The sequence below is a fragment of the Salmo salar genome, chromosome 13 (genome assembly GCF_965601325.2).
Source record: "Salmo salar chromosome 13, fSalSal1, whole genome shotgun sequence".
Classification (NCBI taxonomy): domain Eukaryota; kingdom Metazoa; phylum Chordata; class Actinopteri; order Salmoniformes; family Salmonidae; genus Salmo; species Salmo salar.
In genome coordinates, this window is record NC_138303.1 from 72155860 (window position 1) to 72177236 (window position 21377).

Here is a 21377-nt window from a genome sequence, read left to right on the forward strand (position 1 = left end):
TGGATAATAAACAACTCTAGGTGACCTCTTTAACTATAAAATGTATCCTGGAATGATCACAGTACATGTTCACAGTGGATCAGAAAACAGTCCGCTTCCCTTTGAGTTATGTCCTGTAGAAATGACATCACTCCCATTAAGATGCATTATACTGTTAATATGCCATATATAATTAGCGCACTATAATCCCTATTTGGTCAATAGATTAGCTGCAGTCTGCATCAGATAAAGAGGCTCCTGTTAAAGCGTCTTTGCAATGCAGAGCCGGGCTCCCACAGCAAAAGCTTTTGGATTTGGAGTTGGAGGCAGTTGCTATGAATGTCCTCTTTATAATGTATTATAAAGGAAAGGAATCCATAATCATGAGAAACATGCGAGAAACGTGTTCCCTCAATTTTTATTTGTCTGAATCATGTATATAAGAAAAATATTCTGTTTAACTACTTTTATTTATTTGTATTAAGCCATTGAAACTCATCAATAGCCTTCAGACAACCACTGGCCTTTGGGAAAAGAACAGACAGTCTCTCAGAATAGCTGTGCTGACTTGAATAAACTGTGGATAATCAGTTGTGGGAGAATACCCACCCAGGTGTTATGCCATTGCACTTCAAAAACAGAAGCTGAAGTTGAAAGGCAACCTCCAGACCAAAGGTGCGTATCGGTAGAGGTGACGGGTCAAAAGTGCTTTGGACTTTTTTCCCCCCTTCTAAATCTGGAACATTACAGCATAGATACGGAGCGGAGACAGAAGGGGGATGTGGTAATTTTACTGAGCATGTCAGTTTAAAAAAAAAAAAAAAAAGAAACCCTAAAAATGTATCAGACGTCGCCAGGAGCAGGATATGCAATTGTTATGGTCGGTCCTGACAGTGAATGTTAATTAGAGAGCGGCTGAGGATTTCTACATCTGGCCAGTCAGAGCAGTTCTGTCGGTTAGGTTACATCAGCATCTACTGTACAGCAGGGTACACCGCACTCTGGAGACACAGCATGGATCATATGTATTGCTCCTTATTTTATTAGCTTGAAGCTGCAAACTAAATCACCATTTAGACAATCATAATCAACAAAAGTATTATTATATGGGTAATTCATTCCCCAAGGGATTGTTTCAAGTTTGATCAAGTTTAAAGTTGTATTTGTCACATGCACAAGTACAGTGAAATGCTTAACTTGCAAGCCCTACCGAACAGTGTATTATTCAATATAAAAAATACATTTATTGTATTTTTTTTTACACAAGAAATAAGGCATGTAGGCAGGGATTAGGAGAAAGTGACTGGTAGCAGGATAAATATAATAACAGTAAACAGTATGGGAGCAGCATAAGTGGTGTGTGGATGTGTGCATTGTGGTGAGTTTGTGTGTGTGCAACAGTGTCAGTGCAGGCGTGATAGTTGGATTTACATGTAGACAGGGCTGAAAGTTGACTGGTAGCAGGAATATATAAATACTTATGGTAATATACTAATAAACAGGAGTAATAGTGTAGTGGGATAAATGGATGGATACTAATGGTAATGGGAATCAATAATCATTTTAGCAGCAGCGTAGGTGTGAGGGGGGGCAGTAGTTGTTAGCCATTTAACAGTCTTATGGCCAGGGGATAGAAGCTTTCTAAGAGTCTGTTGGTCTGAGCCTTGATGCACCGGTACTGCCTGCCAGATGGGAGCATGGAGAACAGTCCATGTCTCGGGTGGCTGAAGTCTTTGGCAATTTTTTATTCCTTTCTCAGACACCGCCTAGCATGTACGTCCTGGATGGCTGGCAGCTCACCCCCAGTGATGCCCTGAGCCGTCCCCACCACCCTCTGTAGGACATTCCGGTCGAGGGCGGTGCAGTTGCCATACCAGACGGTGATACAACCAGTCAGGATGCTCTCGATGGTGCAGCTGTAAAAGTTCCTAAGGATCTGAGGGGCGGTGCCAAGTTATTTCAGCCTCCTGAGGGAGAAGACGCACTGCTGAGCCTTCTTCACGACTGTGCTGGCATGAGAAGACCATGTTAAGTCCTCAGTGATGTAGACACCGAAGAACTTGAAGCTCTTGACCCTCTCCCCTGCATCCCCGTCGAATGTGGTTGTGATTAAAAGCATTTTACTCGATCAAAGATGCCAATCATGTGGACAGTGTTTACTGCGCCAAGGGACAAAGAATTGAAGGTGGTAAAACCATTTTCAATCTTCTAAAATAGCTTCCAGCCTTTATCTCTAGATGGTAGGTGTCTTTTTTGTTTGGAATACCTTTCAAGGGATATATGCTGCTCCTTTAAAATCTTCCCTGGTGCTGTTTTTAGACTGCTCCTCGTACCCCGGTACAAATTACATTTGACAGTCCTCACTACCGCCAATTTCTCCCTGCTGCGCTACAGTAGCTACAGAACAGGGACCTTTTTCAATTTGTGCTACTGCGAAGCTCTAGTCGTCACTCGCTAACTGACGGCCACCTCCCATGGTGAGGATGGAACATCGCCAGAACAGATTGATGGTCAGTGTCAAGGCTAGGGTTCAATACCATTTCTTATTCACATAGTGGCCTGAGTTGTGCCCGTTGTAGATTGGGCTGGTGCTTTTTTTGCCACAGTGAACACTGAGGAGGCACTGCTTCCTCTGGTTGAGGGGCTGCCCTCCGTCTGTCGTGCCAGCAGAGTGAGTCTTTGTTTCGGGGTTGTGCCGTTTAGCCACCCCAAGCCAATGAAAAGGGTGTGTGTACTGGCAACATGGCATTTCCACTTTGTCCGAGAGTGGAACATTAATCACTGTTGTTTGGCTTGTCCCATTAGGAGCTACAGAGTCTGTTTGTCACACGCCGTACTCTGGGCCTAAATGAGACCTCAATTCAAACACCATCAACTTGGGTCATGTCTGCATTTGACTGTCTTCATAAACAATGTGATACACTGCCTGCCTTTGACTGCAAATGGATTAAGATTGCTTCTGAATGGTACTTTGTCGTTGCTGATGGTTAATGTAGCAGAAAAAAAACAGATCCCCAAAATAACCCAACATATGGAATATTCCAACCTTCATCCCCTTCAATTCCTGAGAACTTTGCTGTCGAAGATTGCACATAGTAACCTTAGAAAAACATTGACCCTGGTCTATCAGAATATTAATGGGAACTCCAAACTGATGACTTTCCTTACACTTGCCCTAATACCAAGCCAAACCCCATAGTCCTGATAGCTCTCCATAGACTCTGTGTTTCTGTAAAAACAAACTCTCATTTTTGGATCAGGCATCTTTTGCTGAATACAAAAGATTGTATTACTCTTGTTTCAATCAAAAAGAGCCACAGTAACGGTTACATTTACTGTAGAAAAGAACCAAGCCAGTCCACCGAGCAAAGGGCTGTATTTACCTGTACCTACTCTTCCAGCATGTCCCCCAAACTTGTTACTATCTTTAACCTAAGTGTCTGTGTAGTTTCCCCTCTCCCTTCCCCCCTTTATCACCCAGATAAAAATACAGCTGAATTTTAAAGCTCTCCTTCCTTTCTAATGGACCGGCAGGCTGCGGCCAGTTCTCCTTCTGCAGTATCGATCTCCAACACTGAACAAATATTTTCTCCTTTGCTCAGAGGAGGGAGCCAACCCGCAACCACAGCCACGCTTCCTTATCTACAAGGAGAATCTCCAAGTTACATCCGCATTTCCCCTCTTCCGTCAAAGTTCTTTAGCAGAGAGGCCTCCAGAGTGTCGCAGCGGTTTAAGGCACATCATCACAGTGCTAGAGGCGTCACTACAGATCCAAGTTCGATCTTGGGCTGTCACAGCCTGCAGTGACCGGGAGACCCATCAGGTGGCGCACAATTGGCCAAGCGTCGACCGGGTTAATGGAGGGTTTGGCCGGCCGGGATGTCCATGTCCCATCACGCCCCAGCGACTCCTGTGGTGAGCCGGGCGCATGCACACTGACACGGTCGCCAGTTGGACGGTGTTTCCTCCGACACATTGGTGCGGCTGGCTTCCGGGTTAAGTGAGCAGTGTGTCAAGAAGCAGTGCGGCTCGACAGGGTTGTGTTTCGGGGGATGCATGGCTCTCAACCATCGACTCTCCCGAATCCGTACGGAAGTTGAAGCGATGGGACAAGACTGTAACTACCAATTTGCATATCACAAAATTGGGGAGAAAAAGGGGTAACAAGTTTAAATGTATTTAAAAAAAAAGTTATTTAGCAGAACATGTTAGGAGTCATTGGAGCTAGTGTGAATCATAGATGGCTCCTTTCACGATATCACCCCGTATGACAATCACTAGGTGTGTCAGATTACCTCACATCTGTCAGTGCATGGCAATGAGAGGAGAGAAGCGGGTAAGGGGAGTGTAACAGCTGGACTTGTCATCATTAGCTCAGAGAAGAGGGCCCACTTGAGTGGTATTCTAGACCTGAGGCTTCATGATGCTGCCCTACTTGTACACACACAGTTAAATAAAGATAAACCGATATATACATTTAGACATACGGTAGATACAGATATAAACATATGCATGTACAGACACTGATAAACAGACATGAGTACAGACGGACACGTGGTATTATGATGACAAAAACTGATGAATAGACACTGCATACTTGCACACAGGCTAGGAAGAAAGTCAGTGGTTCTATTAATAATTATTTCCTATTCACCCTGTTTCCCATTTTACTTCACTTGATATAACCTGATGTGTTGCATACAGGGGATATAGTCGGCCCAAATGGATGTCACTGAAAAACATTGACTCTGGGGACCGCGTAGTGAGCCGTGGAGGGCTTTGATAATGTTGCTGTTGTGGGCCGTTGTGCCCTCAAAGCCCTTTGTTTTGCCCATATTGTCGGCCACCATCTGTTATGAGCGGTTGCCAGATTGCCGAGAGCAAAATCATAAATCCCCCTCCCCCTCCCTTTCACTGCTTGACCCGTAAAGAGTGAAAGCTGCTGTGACACTCTGGGCTGCTACTCAACTCCTGTAGTCTTAAGGCTTGGACCCACAAAGTTTACTGACTGCCAAGAGGTACTTGGCACCTCTGCCTAGAGTGTCGGCAGTCAACTGCTGTTCACATAGCACAGATTTCCCACCGATCAGCCTTGTTAAAATACTCCAGACCACAAGGTGGCAGTAGCTTTAAGACACTGGTTTGTTTGGCTTGTACCTGCTGTAGATAGCTAATGCTAGCTAACTAGCAAGCTGCACTAATGTTGTTTCTAGCGAACTAGAATGTGTACCAAGCCCTTGTTGATTCTATCCAGATGGCCACAACTACACTACAGTATGTGGACACTTGCTTGTCAAACACTTTTTTTCCCAAAATCCTGTGCATTGTTATGGAGTTGGTCCCCCTTTTGCTGCTATAACAGTTTGCACTATTCTGGGAAGTCTTTCCATTAGATGTTGGGACATTGCTGCAGGGACTTGCTTTTTCCTTGTCACTCCTGTCAACTCTCCCAGGTTTGTCGGTACCAGGTCGGTACACAGCATGTGCATCTTTTGTTCTAGCAAGATAAGGAACGGCCTTCTATTCAGGGCCGATGCCAGAACGAATCAGTTGGATGGTCATTTGATTTCCATAGAGGGGCACATTTCTTAAACGTTTCTGTGTTTTTTTTATGGGTTTTATAGTAAAGACGTAATTTACCTGTATAAAATATATTACCTTTTAATGTGGCATTAACACAACCAATCATGATGTTTTCATCTGATTGTCAAACAAATCACAAGATGTAGGTTACATTCGCATGTTCGTCCCAAAAAATCTACCATCCAAACAAACTGTGCCCCCGCTGACTTTCCTTTCATTCGCAAGTGGCTGAAACACACCGGAGAAAGCATCCGAGTGAGCGAAACCGCACCCCTCTGTCTTACTATATGTATCACCTGTATTTGATGCTGTCTGGCCAAAAAGGCTTACTCTTTTTGGACAGACAGCATCAGATACATGGGCTACATATACTGAGACAGAGGGGCGCTGTTTAGCTGAGATTGATGCATCTTTCTGTCAGCGGGCGTCTCGGTCAAATAAATTACCAATATTCAAATATTTTTGTTGGATGGGTAAGGAGGTACGGTAGGGCGGGCCAGGCCCCCTAAGGCTGACCCATAATGCTTGCCTGCTCCTACTTTGCTAAGTACCTATTGGCAGTCAGATTTCTCGTGTGTCTGACCTCTTAGTGTTATGATGGATTCAGATGGGGCAGGCTCTCGTGGCTCTGTGCTCTGTTTCTATGGGTCTGGTAGGGTGTTGGGGTTCGGAACCGCACCCTGCTTGCGCGACCCAAAATAAAACAAGTCCATCTAATGATATTCCTTCTGATTTTATAGACCAAAATGGTATATACCGGGTCACTTCTTTTCATCTGGCATGCAAACCTAATTGCTATCTAGCAGGCAACTTCACTTGGGAGAATACTAAAATCATTTAATCTCGCCAATCTTGGATCCCTGGGAGCTATGCCTTATGCTAGCTGGCTGAATAATGAGGGGCTTTTATTATTAGCCTAGTTATTTCACCAAAGGCTATTTACTCACTTCACTTCTGTTCATACTTCTCATGTAAATCGGGGTTAGTCCGTGTGCTAAAATGGCTGTTATTATTACATACCATGTCCATGTACGCTTGCTACTGTAACTACATAGGGTGCTCTCGGACTGGCATTGAAAAGTTTGTGGCTACTGTCATAATATCAGAGATGCCCGTCCAGTCCATCCAGTCGTGTACTTTTTTCACAAAAATGCTTCAGTGAGTAAGAGATGCCCTACTGGCTGAGTTAAGTTAACTGAGTTAACTGATTACCCATCCTTGCGCTAGGAAAAATAAAATATATATATATATATATATATATATATATATATATATATATATATATATATATTTTTTTTTTTTTATGCCAAGCCCAGTGGCCCGGTAACAAATAATACTGTATACTAGCTATGTTTCCTGGTTTGACCCCTCTTATTAATCTCTCCCTCCTTCCTTCCCGTCCTTCCCCCAGGCAGAGCCAGTCTGCATGGCAAATCTTCTCTGCGGATTGAGAAGGTGCGTTCAGACGACCAGGGCTGGTATGAGTGTAAGGTCCTGATGCTGGAGCAGCAGTACCACACCTTTCACAACGGCAGCTGGGTGCACCTCACAGTCAACGGTGAGTTAGGTGGATGTCACACACTCACACACACACACACTTGCATGCACACACGCCCCCACACACACGCACACCCACACACTCTTTCTCTTTGTCTCTCTCCATCATTCACTCATACACACACTACATCACTCTCTCATACACGCACATGCAACCCCCCCCCCCCCCCCCCCCCCCCCCACATGCAGACACCTGTTGCTGTGGCAACAGACACCACAGACAGACACACGGCCTCCCCCGGTCCCTGGTCACAGCACATTGGCTCAGTGTCATCAGTGCTCTATGACTTACCCGGAGCTCTGGAGAGGAGCCAGTCATTTTGGCCCCGGGCCCCTCTGCTTTGCCACTGTCACGCCTCTGCTAGACTAACCAAAATGGATTCACTGCAGCAGCTGTTGGACTGGCTGGACACCCCAGCCCTGACTGCTTTGTTTGGGATGAAGGTCCTATAATGAGACTGTAGTTATCAACATAGCAAGTCAGTTTGGCTTCGTCAATGGGTCTTTGATGCAGCTGATTCGGTTTTTTTTTAGGGTGGTTTCATTCGGTACAATGGATTCAGTCATGGGCTGTTTTGTCTACAGAGTAGATTTACTTGTGTGGGACAGGCTTGGGTTGTATACTTATTCCAAGTATTATTTGAGAAAGTTGAGGGGCACTTGAGTTAGTTTGCCTGGCCTGCAGAGTTGCACTTTTTGGACTCCATTGCTTCAAGTCCACCTCAAGTACATGTAATATTTGCAATACGTATTCGACTTGGTAATATGTCTGACATGTGATAGCTTTAGGAGTCCTACTTAGTCATACATGGTAGCTGGGTTGCTGAGATAAGTAAAATCATTGTTGTCTACTACCAGAATGCACGTTGAGGATTTGTGTGCTCAATAAAGTGTCGCACTGTGTGAAACAAAAAATAAACTGTCAGTTCAATCATGCCTCCTCTGTGTGCTGGAAGCATGGTGTTTTTAACTGATCCAGGAAACCAGTTTTGATAGAACAGAGCCCTTGACTATTGTGGCTGTCCTTGAATTCTGTGTTTGTCTAAAGCAAAACTTACCTGAGCATAAAGTCCTCTGACCCTGATCAGTAAGATTAGTTCCAAGATCGAATCAATGGATTAAATCTGGACACTGCCCTAACCGCAACTGTAGCCAGCCACTGTGTGTGTGTGTTTGTCTGGGCATGCACTGTATGTGTACGCACGTGCCTGTGCCTGTTTGCAGTGACGGCATGCCTATTTGTGTACGTGGAGGCTCCTCTTAAATCTGTCTCCTTAGCATAGACATAGTGGATTGTTGCCAGGTCAGTTTACCAGCTGAGTCCCTTTTGACTAGGCACTGATAGCAGGGGCTCCGTTTAGCCCTGGCAGCAGGTTTAGAGCGCCTCACCTTATTAAGAGTGAGAAGATGTCGATTGGTTAAGCCGACGTCACACCTCTGCAACTTTATGCTAACGCTAACCCACGCTGGTGAAGTTCATGTGAAATCTGGTAGTTGGTCCAACTAGTTGGCTAACCTGTCAGTGGATAATGTATATCACTTTCAAATGCACTTTCTGTTTCTTGAAGTGCTATTAGCATTTCATTAGAAATCACGTGTGTCAAATGCAAAATCCTCAAAGAAGATACTAACCAACCCAAAGGAGTCGTGTAGTCGAGCAGCATTCTCGAGTCCCATGTTTGATATCATTGGGACTAGACAGAGATGTCAATCTTCAAGTAGGTAAACGGAATCAACTCCAAGCCCTTCAACCGGCACCGTGGCGACGGCACTGTGTTTTAGAATTCTTTATGAGATGCCACTCAAACAACTCATTACCATCCCTTCCAACATTGTGACTGCTTGCCTCCTGCCTCCTGCCTGCCTCTTGCCTTCAAATAACACAGCAAAATGCCTTATGTAATGCCATGAATATATTTATGGCGCCTCGTGCTGCCAGAACTCTCTCAGGGTTTGGGCCAGGCGCATAATGATGATGGATAAAGCAGCAACCTTTGCTTGTTGTGCCCTGGTCGTCTCGGTTGTCAGGACGCTATTTGGGGAACGTTGTTAATTAGCAGTTAGCTTCAGTAGCGTTGAGGGAGTGAGTTGCAATAGGTTGGGCTATGGTTGAGCCTGTTGTGATGCTGATGTAGACGCTGCTGTTCAAGTTCCTGTGATATTCCTCGCCCCTCCCGCACCCTGTCAACCAAGGTGTGAGCCACGTGACATATGAGGGAAGGGGAGAGTGGTTGGTAGGAATGATGTCATGGCTAGCTTCTCTGTGTAGAGTTTAGGATTTTAGGATCCAGATAAGCTGATCCTAGAACTGTGCTTGCTGTGTGCATACATGGGGGACATGGGGGGACTTGAAGGACATAGGCTTCACTTCAGTCACATTGAGTCTGATACAGTATATGCATAACCCTACAGTGCTGTTCAGTGATCTGAAGCTCCACCGGTGCCTCTCTTTCTCTGACAGTGCAGCCTCCTATGCCCTTTAGGTGATTCTCTCTGGTTCAGATCCCCAAGGCTTGGTCCCTACACCCCTTAAAATAGCTCTCATCCCTCCATCCCTCCTTTGCAGCAGAGATCTGCAGTGCATATAAGCTGCACAGCTTCTCTATATCTTGTCTCTCTCCATCGCTCCATTGCTCGCTTTCTCTTTCTCGCTCTCTCACGTGCGCTCTCACTCTATCGCTCTCGCTCTATTTCTCTCTCTGTTGTGTTCACTTTATCTCTAGTTCTCTCTCTCACACAGCACTCTAGAAAAAAGGAAAAGGGGATGAAATGTTTAAAAAAATGTCTCCACTCGTGCTCTGAAAACAGATTTACACATGACCCCTAGTCACTGTTTATCCCTATAGGATTAAATAAACAGCCCAGACTGGAGGAGCAATGGCCCAATAATATGCATAATGTTCCTTGCAACTTTGATGCAAAGTATGAAGACTGAGGAATCCAAAATGATGATAATAACCTACTTTATTTCAGTAGCACTCGTCCTATACTAGAGGGGACGTATTCACTTTGGTACAAGCGACATGTGAGGAGCTTTTGCAATGAACATGGACCAACTGCACAAAAAAAACATAACTTTTCAAATGTGTAGAACAACTTGAAAGGAAGGATGAAAAGGAAAGAGGAGGAATGAAAAGTAACAGGTATTGGAGGGGGCTTGGAGCAGTGCTGCCACATCAGAACATGATGCCTCGCACAGAGTGGGAGGTTTTTCAGTACTGTCATGCTTCAAAGTGGAAGGGACCATTACTCACAACAACCCACTTGCATCAGTTCCCCAGGCACACTCAACAAACTACCCCTCTCATCCAAACAAATGGTTCCTTCCTTCCTCCTCTGCAGCTTAATTATGAAAGCATTACAGCAGCACACTTCGAGACTGTAGCACCCTCAAACTACCTCTTAAAGGGGTAGTTCACCCAATTCAAAATTTGTCCAATTTTTCTATTGTATTTGGTGAACTATCCTTTCAATTAAGAGATCTGGGAATAGATCTGAGAGAGTACACTTTTTTTGCTTCTCGGGCAAATAGAGGAGTTCTGTGCCTCCGCATTAGACTGGAAGTTCAGTCATGCATATGCGGCAAAGGAACAGTGAAATATTTCATGTCTATGCTGTACGATGAATGAAAAATATTTCCGGGTTTGATCTCGTAGAGTTAACATGCCAAAGTTTCTTCCCTTTTTCTTTGGTTGCACCCCTTCCATACTACGAAATAAGGAACTGGCTGTTCTGTTCCGGGAGGACATCCTTCATGTATAGCTCCTCTAGTAGTTATATTTATACTTCTAGCAAACATTGAGAATCAACAGTGGAATTCTAGTGTAACAAAACAGTTTTTCCTACTATATTCTACACTTGTGTTTCTCGGTTACCTATCATAGCCTATCATATTGTAGTAGAGCTTTTTTCAATTATGTTTGTGATGGTCCTTGATTCTTCCTGTGCAGACTTTTTTTTATCGGCCCGAGTCCAGTTGAGAGTGCTCTTTTTCTCCACAAGGCTATTTGAATCCAGAGGCGTCATGCCCACAGGGGGCATGTGATTTTTTTGTGTTAAGAAAATAAATAAAACAATTATTTTATGAAGTTGACTTTAGGTAACCCAGATAGGTTCCCAATCTCCCAACCTTATAACTAGCTACCAAGAACCCATTTCAGGCTAGAGTAGCAATCAAAGTAGATTAGCTAGCTTGTCTAACTATCTCAACTGGCATGCCTGCTGGCAAGGTTGGTAGACCTTAGAAAAACAATCAATAACTAAATGTACTGAATAAGACTCACGTTCCTTTCAATATTTTACCCAGATTTTAGCAGAGATGCAGAGAAGCATATTTAGTTTCTTTAGAAATAGAACCACCAGTCAGGAGGATACAGAAAGCTTTTACGTGTAATTAGGCATAATGATTATGACTCTAGATTGCAGAAAAAACATGTGTTTGAAAAATTATAAAATTCTACAACTTAAGGATGCGGAGCCCCTCCGGACCACCCCACAGCTATCTTCATCTACTTTGTGCCCCCTCAGAACTTGAGGGTGCATGACGCCCGTGTTTGAATCCCTCTTTATTGTGCCTTTGTGGTTTTCAATGCGATACAGTCATTCAGAGCATTGAGTTATTGAGTACCACAATCAAAACACATTTTATTCGTCACATGCTTTGTAAAGTGTGGACTAACAGTGATATGCTTACTTACGGGCCCTTACCAATAATGCAGAGAGAAAGAAAATAGAGAAATAATAGAAAATTAATAACATGTAATAATAAATATAAAGGGTACCAATACCGAGTGTTCCTAGACATTTCCACTTCATAATAACAACAATTGAATTGACCGGGGCAGCTCCATCCAGCAGGGCAGAAATTTGACGAACTGACTTGTTGGAAAGATGGCATCCTATGACGGTGCCACATTGAAAGTCACTGAGCTCTTCAGTAAGGCCATTCTACTGCCAATGTTTGTCTGTGGAGATTGCATGGCGGTGTGCATGATTTTATACACCTGTCAGTAACGGGTGTGGCTGAAATTTCTGTATCCACTCATTTGGAGGGGTGTCTACATACTGTTGTATACAGTTGAAGTCGGAAGTTGACATACACTTTAGCCAAAAACATTTAAACTCAGTTGAATTTTGGCCCATTCCTCCTGACAGAGCTGGTGTAACTGGTCAGGTTTGTAGGCCTCCTTGCTCGCACACACTTTTTCAGTTCTGCCCACAAATATTCTATAGGATTGAGGTCGGGGCTTTGTGATGGCCACTCCAATACCTTGACTTTGTTGTCCTTAAGACGTTTTGCCACAACTTTGGAAGTTTGCTTGGGGTCATTGTCCATTTGGAAGACCCATTTGCGACCAAGTTTTAACTTCCTGACTGATGTCTTGAGATGTTGCTTCAATATATCCACATAATTCTCCATCCTCATGACGCCATCTATTTTGTGAAGTGCACCAGTCCGTCCTGCAGCAAAGCACCCTCACAACATGATGCTGCCACCTCTGTGCTTCACGGTTGGGATGGTGTTCTTCAGCTTGCAGGCGTCCCCCTTTTTCCTCCAAACATAACGATGGTCATTATGGCCAAACAGTTCTATTTTTGTTTCATCAGGCCAGAGGATATTTCTCCAAAAAGTACGATCATTGTCCCCATGTGCAGTTGCAAACAGTAGTCTGGCTTTTTTATGCCGGTTTTGGAGCAGTGGCTTCTTCCTTGCTGAGCGGCCTTTCAGGTTTTGTCAATATAGGACTCATTTTACTGTGGATATCGGTACTTTTGTACCTGTTTCTTCCAGCATCTTCACAAGGTCCTTTGCGTGTTCTGGGATTGATTTGCACTTTTCGCACCAAAGTACGTTCATCTCTGGGAGACAGAACGCGTCTCCTTCCTGAGCGGTATGACGGCTGTGAGGTCACATGGTGTTTATACTTGCGTACTATTGTTTGTACAGATGAACGTGGTACGTTCAGGCGTTTGGAAATTGCTCCCAAGGATGAACCAGACTTGTGGAGGTCTACAATTTTTTATTTTTTTTTGGTCTTGGCTGATTTCTTTTGATTTTCTCATAATGTCAAGCAAAGAGGCACTGAGTTTGAAGTTAGGCCTTGAAATGCATCCACAGGTACGCCTCCAATTGACTCCATGTATGTCAATTAGACGATCAGAAGCTTCTGAAGCCATGACATCATTTTCTGGAATTTTCCAAGCTGTTTAAAGGCACAGTCAACTTAGTGTATGTACACTTCTGACCCACTGGAATTGTGATGCAGTGAATTATAAGTGAAATAATCTGTCTGTAAACAATTGCTGGAAAAATTACTTGTGTCATGCAAAGTAGATGTCCTAACCGACTTGCCAAAACTATAGTTTGTTAACAAGACATTTGTGGAGTGGTTGAAAAACGAGTTTTAATGACTCCAACCTAAGTGTATGTAAACTTCCGACTTCAACTGTACATAATGCCCAAGCACTGAAACGACTTGGAATTCCAGGAATTTCCAGTGTATGTTAATAATTTTCAATATGAACTGTTACATGTTGTCTTTCGCTGTTAGCAGCTGCCCACTGTTATTCCTTTACAATACGCCAACGCTTGACAGAGTGGCAGTGTGGAATAATCTAGAGTCTTCTGTGTATGAAGTGAACGTACAAGTTGGCAGTTTCCAGATAGACGGAACACCACTTGTCGCCTAACCATGTCTACTTCATACACACACCTAATCTGATAAAGAGCATTTAGTTTGACCATCGGTTCAGTCACACTGCCTCAATTGCTGGCTACAAATATAAAGGACGCGTCACACGTCAGCCGAGGTAAAAGGTTGTCGACAAGTGAACAGTTTTCGCAGCCCCAATTCTTACTTTTCTCCCCAGACCCTGTGTCAAAGGGAGATACAGATCACAGTTAAACCCAGCACTGTAAGCCAGGACTAAAGAGCTTGTCAGGGAAACCGCTAGATTGGATGCTGCTGTTGTGATGTGGCTGTAGTCTAGAGACTAGACACAGATAGAAAGTGGAAGAGACCATTTTCTAGCCTGGTCTCAGATCTGTTTTTGCTCTTGCCAACTCCTTATCACTCATTGACACAGCAGACATGCCAATTCCGTAAGGATTTGTCAAGAAAGCAGAAACAGACTGGCAGCCAGGCAAACCATTTCCATCAAATAACAGACACAACTCTGTGAGCGAAGTGCAATGGGGGTAAAATGCCACAGGACAGGTGAATGATATCCGCTCATATATGTTTGAAGGGCAGCATCATACTTATTGTCAAGTTATGTTTGGCATAGAACTAGAACTACCAAAGACATAATCAAACATGGCTAAGACATTTTGACATTTATGGCCTGCCATGCTAATCCTTACGATCCCACCAGATTAGCACAATAGGATGACACTCAAACATGAATTGTAGCATTCTTTCTCCCTGAGCACTCTAACCTCACTGTGTGATGTCATAGTCAGTGCAGAGAGGTGCTAAATGACTGGTAGACTGCTGAGGGCATATTAGAGACGGTGTTGTTGGGATGTCAGTGTCGGTTCATTCTGCTATCGACGACAGGTAAAATGAAGAACCTTTTTTAGCACATCACGGGGAGGCTGTGAAGTTCTTGAGGATGACATAATTGTTTTAATATAGTGCATTTCAAGGCTTGCTATAAGCACTTATTAGAGCTCATATGTAAGGCATACAGACATTCCTAATGTATTCGATGCAGTTGTTTCAGAGTGTTGTTTTAGAGTGTTGCCCTAAAGGTTAGTGTGTGTTTTCAGATGGACACAGTGTGCCATAGTATAGCAGCAGTGAGCGGTGGTGTATGCAGCACAGGAGCTGTCCATGGCTCTAACCAACTCTCGCTCTGCTAGTGTTGGTGCTGGAAAAACAGGGACTTCAGAAGCACAGGGTAGCACAGACTTCATCATTAGCCAGCAACTGAAGGATAGCTAAATGCACAACCCAATTGGTTGGAGAGACTCTGCAACACAACCCTATCGCAGTGTTTCCCCAGGATTTGTTTCAGAAGCAGTGGCAAAGTGACCTTGGGGGGGTTGCGTGGTAGTGGGCATGGCCAATGGCACGGTCCCCGACCTAAGATTTTAGAGGCCCTCCTCTTGGCCGCAGAGTCAAAATGTTGCTGTTTTAAAGATAGTTTCCTGCTGCAATTCTACACGTTTTGCCTTGGGTCAGAGAGAAAATGTGCAGTTTTAAAGCAAATGTTTTGCAATTCTACACATTTTGTCATGGATTATGTATGTATTGCATAGTTTCACAGTGAAAATAAAATGTGGAACGACACACACGCTGCACTTTGGTCCGCTCCATCCTACGACAACCATGACACCATGCTTGTACATTTTTTGAATTTTCGATTCTCCCCGACTGTCTAGTTTGTTAATTCTCAAAGATGATCTTATTAAAACCAATATATAGCTCCATTATCTTTTCTACATACTTTATATAAGCTTTTAGTCATTTAAGTTTACACTAAAAACATTTTACCATCCTGAACATTATTTAAAAAAAGCATTATTATAATAATGTTGTCATTTTAATTCTGTCATATTTTTTGGAGTGGTGGCCCGCCACTCCTAAATGAATATAGGGGAATCACTGCTATAGGTTGTAGAGACTTTTAAGCATTTGAATAGATTAAATGGAAGGACTTTGGTCTGCTTGTATGGAGGGGGGGTAGAGACCACAAGATCCATCTCTAATGCAGTGACTTACTGATCATTCAAGCTAAGGCTGAGAGTGACAGTGAAGTATTCATACCCCTTGACTTGTTCCACATTTTGTTGTTAGCCTGAATTAAAAATTTATGAAATAGATTTTTCTCACCCATTTACACACAATACCCCATAATCTCTTGGTATAAACATGTTTTTATACATTTTTGCAAATTGATTGAAAATGAAATAGACATATACGGCCGATTTACAGTGTCTTCAGGAAAGTATTCAGATCCCTTGAAATAGTTTTTTCCCCTCCTCAATCTACACACAATACCCCATAATGACAAAGAAGAAATAGGTTTTAAGAAATGCTTGCTAATTTATCCACAAAAAAAAACAGATATATTGCATTTACATTTACTCAGTACTTTGTTGAAGCACCTTTGGCAGCGATTACAGCCTCTAGTCTTCTTGGGTATGACGCTACAAGCTTGGCACACCTGTATTTGGGGAGTTTCTCCCATTCTTCTCAGCAGATCCTCTCAAGTTCTGTCAGGTTGGATGGGGAGTATCGCTGCACAGATATTTTCAGGTCTATCCAAAGATGTTCGATCCGGTTCAAGTCCGGGCTCTGTCTGGGCCACTCAAGGACATTCAGAGACTTATCCCGAAGCCACTCCTGCGTTGTTTTGGCTGTGTGCTTAGGGTCGTTGTCCTGTTGGAAGGTGAACCTTCACCCCAGTCTGAGGTCGTGAGCGCTCTGGAGCAAGTTTTCATCAAGGATCTCTCTGTACTTTTCTCTGTTCATCTTTGCCTCGATCCTGACTAGTCTCCCAGTCTCTGCCGCTGAAAAACATCCCCACAGTATGATGCTGCCACCACCATGCTTCACTGTAAGGCCAAAGAGTTCAATCTTGGTTTCATCAGACTAGAGAATCTTGTTTCTCATGGTCTGAGAGTCCTTTAGATGCCTTTTGGCAAAGTCCAAGCAGGCTGTGATGTGCCTTTTACTGAGGAGTGGCTTCCGTCTGGCCACTCTATCATAAAGGCCTGATTGGTGGAGTGCTGCAGAGATGGTTGTCCTTCTGGAAGGTTCTCCCATCTCCACAGAGGAACTCTGGAGCTCTGTCAGAGAGACCATCAGGTTCTTGGTCACCTCCCTGACCAAGGCCCTTCTCCCCCAATTGCTCAGTTTGGCCAGTTGGCCAGCTCTAAGTAGAGTCTTGGTGGTTCCAAACTCCCTTTTAAGAATGATGGAGGCCACAGTGTTCTTTTGAACTTTCAATGCTGCATAAATGTTTTGAGACCCTTCCCTAGATCTGTGCTTCAACACAATCGTGTCTTGGAGCTCTACGGACAATTCCTTTGACCTCATGGCTTGGTTTTTATTTCATGCACTGTCAATTGTGGGACCTTATATAGACAGGTGTGTGCTTTTACAAATCATGTCCAATCAATTGAATTTCTTCAATCAAATCACTCCAATCAAGTTGTAGAAACATCTCAAGGATGATCAATGGAAACAGGATGCTTTGTCATTATGGGGTATTGTGTATAGATTGATGAGAATATTTTTATATTTAATCCATTTTAGAATAAGTCTGTAATGTAACAAAATGTGTAGAAAGTCAAGGGGTCTGAATACTTTCCGAATGCACTGTATATACAGTATATATATTTTTCTATATAAAGTCAGCAAAAAAAGAAACTCCCTTTTTCAGGACCCTGTCTTTCAAAGATAATTCGTAACAATCCAAATAACTTCACAGATCTTCATTGTAAAGGGTTTAAACACTGTTTCCCATGCTTGTTCAATTAACCATAAACAATTAATGAACATGCACCTGTGGAACGGTCGTTAAGACACTAACAGCTTACAGATGGTAGGCAATTTAGGTCATAGTTATTAAAACATAGGACATTAAAGAGGCCTTTCTACTGACTCTGAAAAACACCAAAAGAAAGATGCCCAGGGTCCCTGCTCATCTGCGTGAACGTGCCTTACGCATGCTGCAAGTAGGCATGAGGACTGCAGATGTGGCCAGGGCAATAAATTGCAATGTCCGTACAGTGAGACGCTTAATACAGCGCTACAGGGAGACAGGACGGACAGCTGATTGTCCTCGCAGTTGCAGACCACGCGTAACAACACCTGCACAGGATCGGTACATCTGAACATCACACCTGCGGGACAGGTTCAGGATGGCAACAACAACTGCCCGAGTTACACCAGGAACGCACAATCCCTCCAAAAAAATAAAATATGTATGAAATGTATGCATTCACTACTGTAAGTCACTCTGAGCGTCTGCTAAATGACTTAAATGTAAATGTAAATGAGTGCTCAGACTGTCCGCAATAGGCTGAAAGAGGCTGGACTGAGGGCTTGTAGGCCTGTTGTAAGGCAGGTCCTCACCAGACATCACCGGCAACAACTTCACCTATGGGCACAAACCCACCGTTGCTGGACCAGACAGGACTGGCAAAAAGTGCTCTTCACTGATGAGTCGCGGTTTTGTCTCACCAGGGGTGATGGTCAGATTCGCGTTTATCGTCGAAGGAATGAGCGCGGTACACCGAGGCCTGTACTCTGGAGCGGGATCAATTTGGAGTTGGAGGGTCCTCCATGGTCTGGGGCGGTGTGTCACAGCATCATCAGACTGAGCTTGTTGTCATTGCAGGCAATCTCAATGCTGTGCGTTACAGGGAAGACATCCTCCTCCCTCATGTGGTACCCTTCCTGCAGGCTCATCCTGACATGACCCTCCAGCTTGACACTGCCACCAGCCATACTGCTCGTTCTGTGCATGATTTCCTGCAAGACAGGAATGCCAGTGTTCTGCCATGGCAGCGAAGAGCCCGGATCTCAATCCCATTGAGCACGTCTGGGACCTGTTGGACCCCCAGAAATGTCCGGGAACTTGCAGGTGCCTTGGTGAAAGAGTGGGGGTAACATCTCACAGCAAGAACTGGCAAATCTGGTGAAGTCAATGAGGAGGAGATGCACTGCAGTACTTAATGCAGCTGGTGGCCGCACCAGATACTGACTGTTACTTTTGATTTTGTTCAGGGACACGTTATTCCATTTCTGTTAGTCACATGTCTGTGGAACTTGTTCAGTTTATGTCTCATTTGTTGAATCTTGTTATGTTCATACAAATATTTACACATGTTAAGTTTGCTGAAAATTAACACAGTTTACAGTGAGAGGATGTTTATTTTTTTGCTGAGTTTATATAATTTTCGGTGTGGAAAAATGTTTAAGTGTAAATATAAATTACTAAAACCAGATATAAAGTACGTAGAACCCATAATGGACCTTTATATTTTTTTTAAATAAGATCATCTTTGAGATCTAACAATCACCAAAATAAAAGCTAGACAGTCAGGTAGAATATAAAATTCCAAAAATGATGCATTCAGGAGTATTTTTGTCGTGGCATGGGGCCCCCAATGATTTTGTTATAATATTTGAGTCACTCTGATAGCATGAGCCATGGCAAAATGTGTAGAATTGTAGGAAATTAGCTATAAATCTGCAGATTTTCTCCCAACCCCATGGCAAGGTGTGTAGAATTGCAGGATATGTGCTTTAAAACAGCAAAATGGTGTCACTGCGGCCAACAAAAGAGCCTCAAATTTTTCAGGACGGCGACTTCACCATTGGCCTCGCCCATGGCCTCACCCCCGCCATGATCAACACCTAAGCCCAATTTTGATTTTGAAAAAACCCTGCTTCCTATTCAACACATGGAGCAGACAAGAAGCAGTTGATGAGGTTAATCTGCTGTTCTGTCGCTCTCTGTCTGTGGTTCAGTCTAAAGTTTGTGTGTACACTGCAATACAGTACTCAGCATCTTTCTGCAATGTAGTGCCTACAAGTAAATCATTTTATATTCCTTTGAATGAATCAATCTTTACCCCCTTTGCCAAGGGTGTGCAAAGCTGTAATCAAGGCAAAGGGTGGCTACTTTGAAGAATCTCAAATATAAAATAGATTTTGATTTGTTTAACACTTTTTTGGTTGCTACATGATTCCATATGTGTTATTTCATAGTTTTGATGTCTTCACTATTATTCTACAATGTAGAAAATAGTAAAATGAAGGAAAACCCTTGAATGAGTCGGTGTTCTAAAACTTTTGACCGGTAGTGTAAATATATTTGTTGATTCGGACACTGTGTTGTGTCCTTATATGTGTGCCTTTATGCATGAATCAATCTTGTCTTCTCTTTATGATTTGGGTCCACAGTCAGCACACAGCTTCTGAGTTTTGTGTGAGCAAGTTCTTCAAACAAATCGTTTGCACAGTTTTCAAGGGTCTTGTTTCGTGTGCACCTGCCGAGGTTGTTGTAAAATCGGTCTGAGGCGATCGCGTGGCATGGCCTCTGCGAAAAAGTCCACCCCATACCTACCAAACCAAAATGACTCCACATCCATACTCTTTCTACCGTATGCCCCGCAGACATGCAAAAAGTGCAATAAATTATTTGATTTCATCCTTAGACATGTCCCACGTACTGTTTCCTTTTCTGTGTGCATGAGCAAGAGTACAATCTCTGATGTGCTGCAACGTCTGCATTTTACATAAACTCGTCATAGAAACTGAAATTGTGTTTATCTGATTTCTATCGCCCATTCATCCATTGGCGACAGAATAGCATATTTTTGTTTTAAGTTCATTATGTTACTAGTTTTTGCTTAGTAGCCAGAGCAATGCTGCCATGCGAGTGGTCATGTGCCGAATGCATGGACAGCAGAGATATTCTTGGAAAAAGTGCAATTTGTAAATAGAGCTGCACCTCTTGAATTTGACAAAGGATATTTTTTTTTACCCTTATTTTACCAGGTAAGTTGACTGAGAATACATTCACATTTACAGCAACAACCTGGGGAAGAGTTACAGGGGAGAGGAGGGGGGATAAATGAGCCAATTGGAAGCTGTCATAAAAAGTGTCATAGAAGCTGCCGAATATTATTTTTCTGATACTATATAGAAATAAAATGTGACTGAAGGAATATTTGATAAAGTGATTCTCCTTTCCCTGCATCTGTCAATTACAAGATGTCCCAATCTCTTCATGTACAATTTGACAATTGATACCCTAATATTGTCACTCATCAGATTGTGAATTTAATCTAGTCTCCAGGCTTACTTTTATGTGTGGAATTAGTTTTGGTGTAGGTGTAGTTTCGATGGGCCGCTATGCAGGCTGACTGGCACCGTTTGTTTCCTGCTCATCAACTTGGATAGAGTAAAGGATATGTTTTGTATTATTCTAAAGGCCTACTGCAACACATAGCATGTTTCTGTTTCCAGTACAATACATTTGATTAGTAAAATAGTTACAGTAAGTAAAACAGTCCCATAACAGCTTCTTTTTACAAAGTAAAATGTAAAAGAGAAAAAAACTGGTAAAAAGGCTCAATACTTTTTTTGTTTGTGATTTCAAATGTCTCACAAATGATCAGTGTAAAATACAAACATTTTAGAAAAAGTCAGGGAAGGAGCAGGACGTAGATTTTCTTTTTGCAGATTTTTTTCAATTGACAAAATCAAACGTCAGTTGGCGTATGGCACTTCTAT

At 43.1% G+C, this 21377-nt stretch overlaps 1 protein-coding gene across 1 annotated transcript in view; it reads left to right on the forward strand.

Moving 5' to 3' along the window:
- The window catches only part of LOC106567733 (protein turtle homolog B), a 176517-nt gene that overhangs the window by 58549 nt on the left and 96591 nt on the right, over positions 1-21377 (forward strand). Inside the window, exon 3 of the mRNA XM_014137396.3 lies at positions 6974-7120. Coding sequence (XP_013992871.1) covers positions 6974-7120 — 147 coding nt within the window. The remainder of the gene's footprint in view (positions 1-6973; positions 7121-21377) is intronic.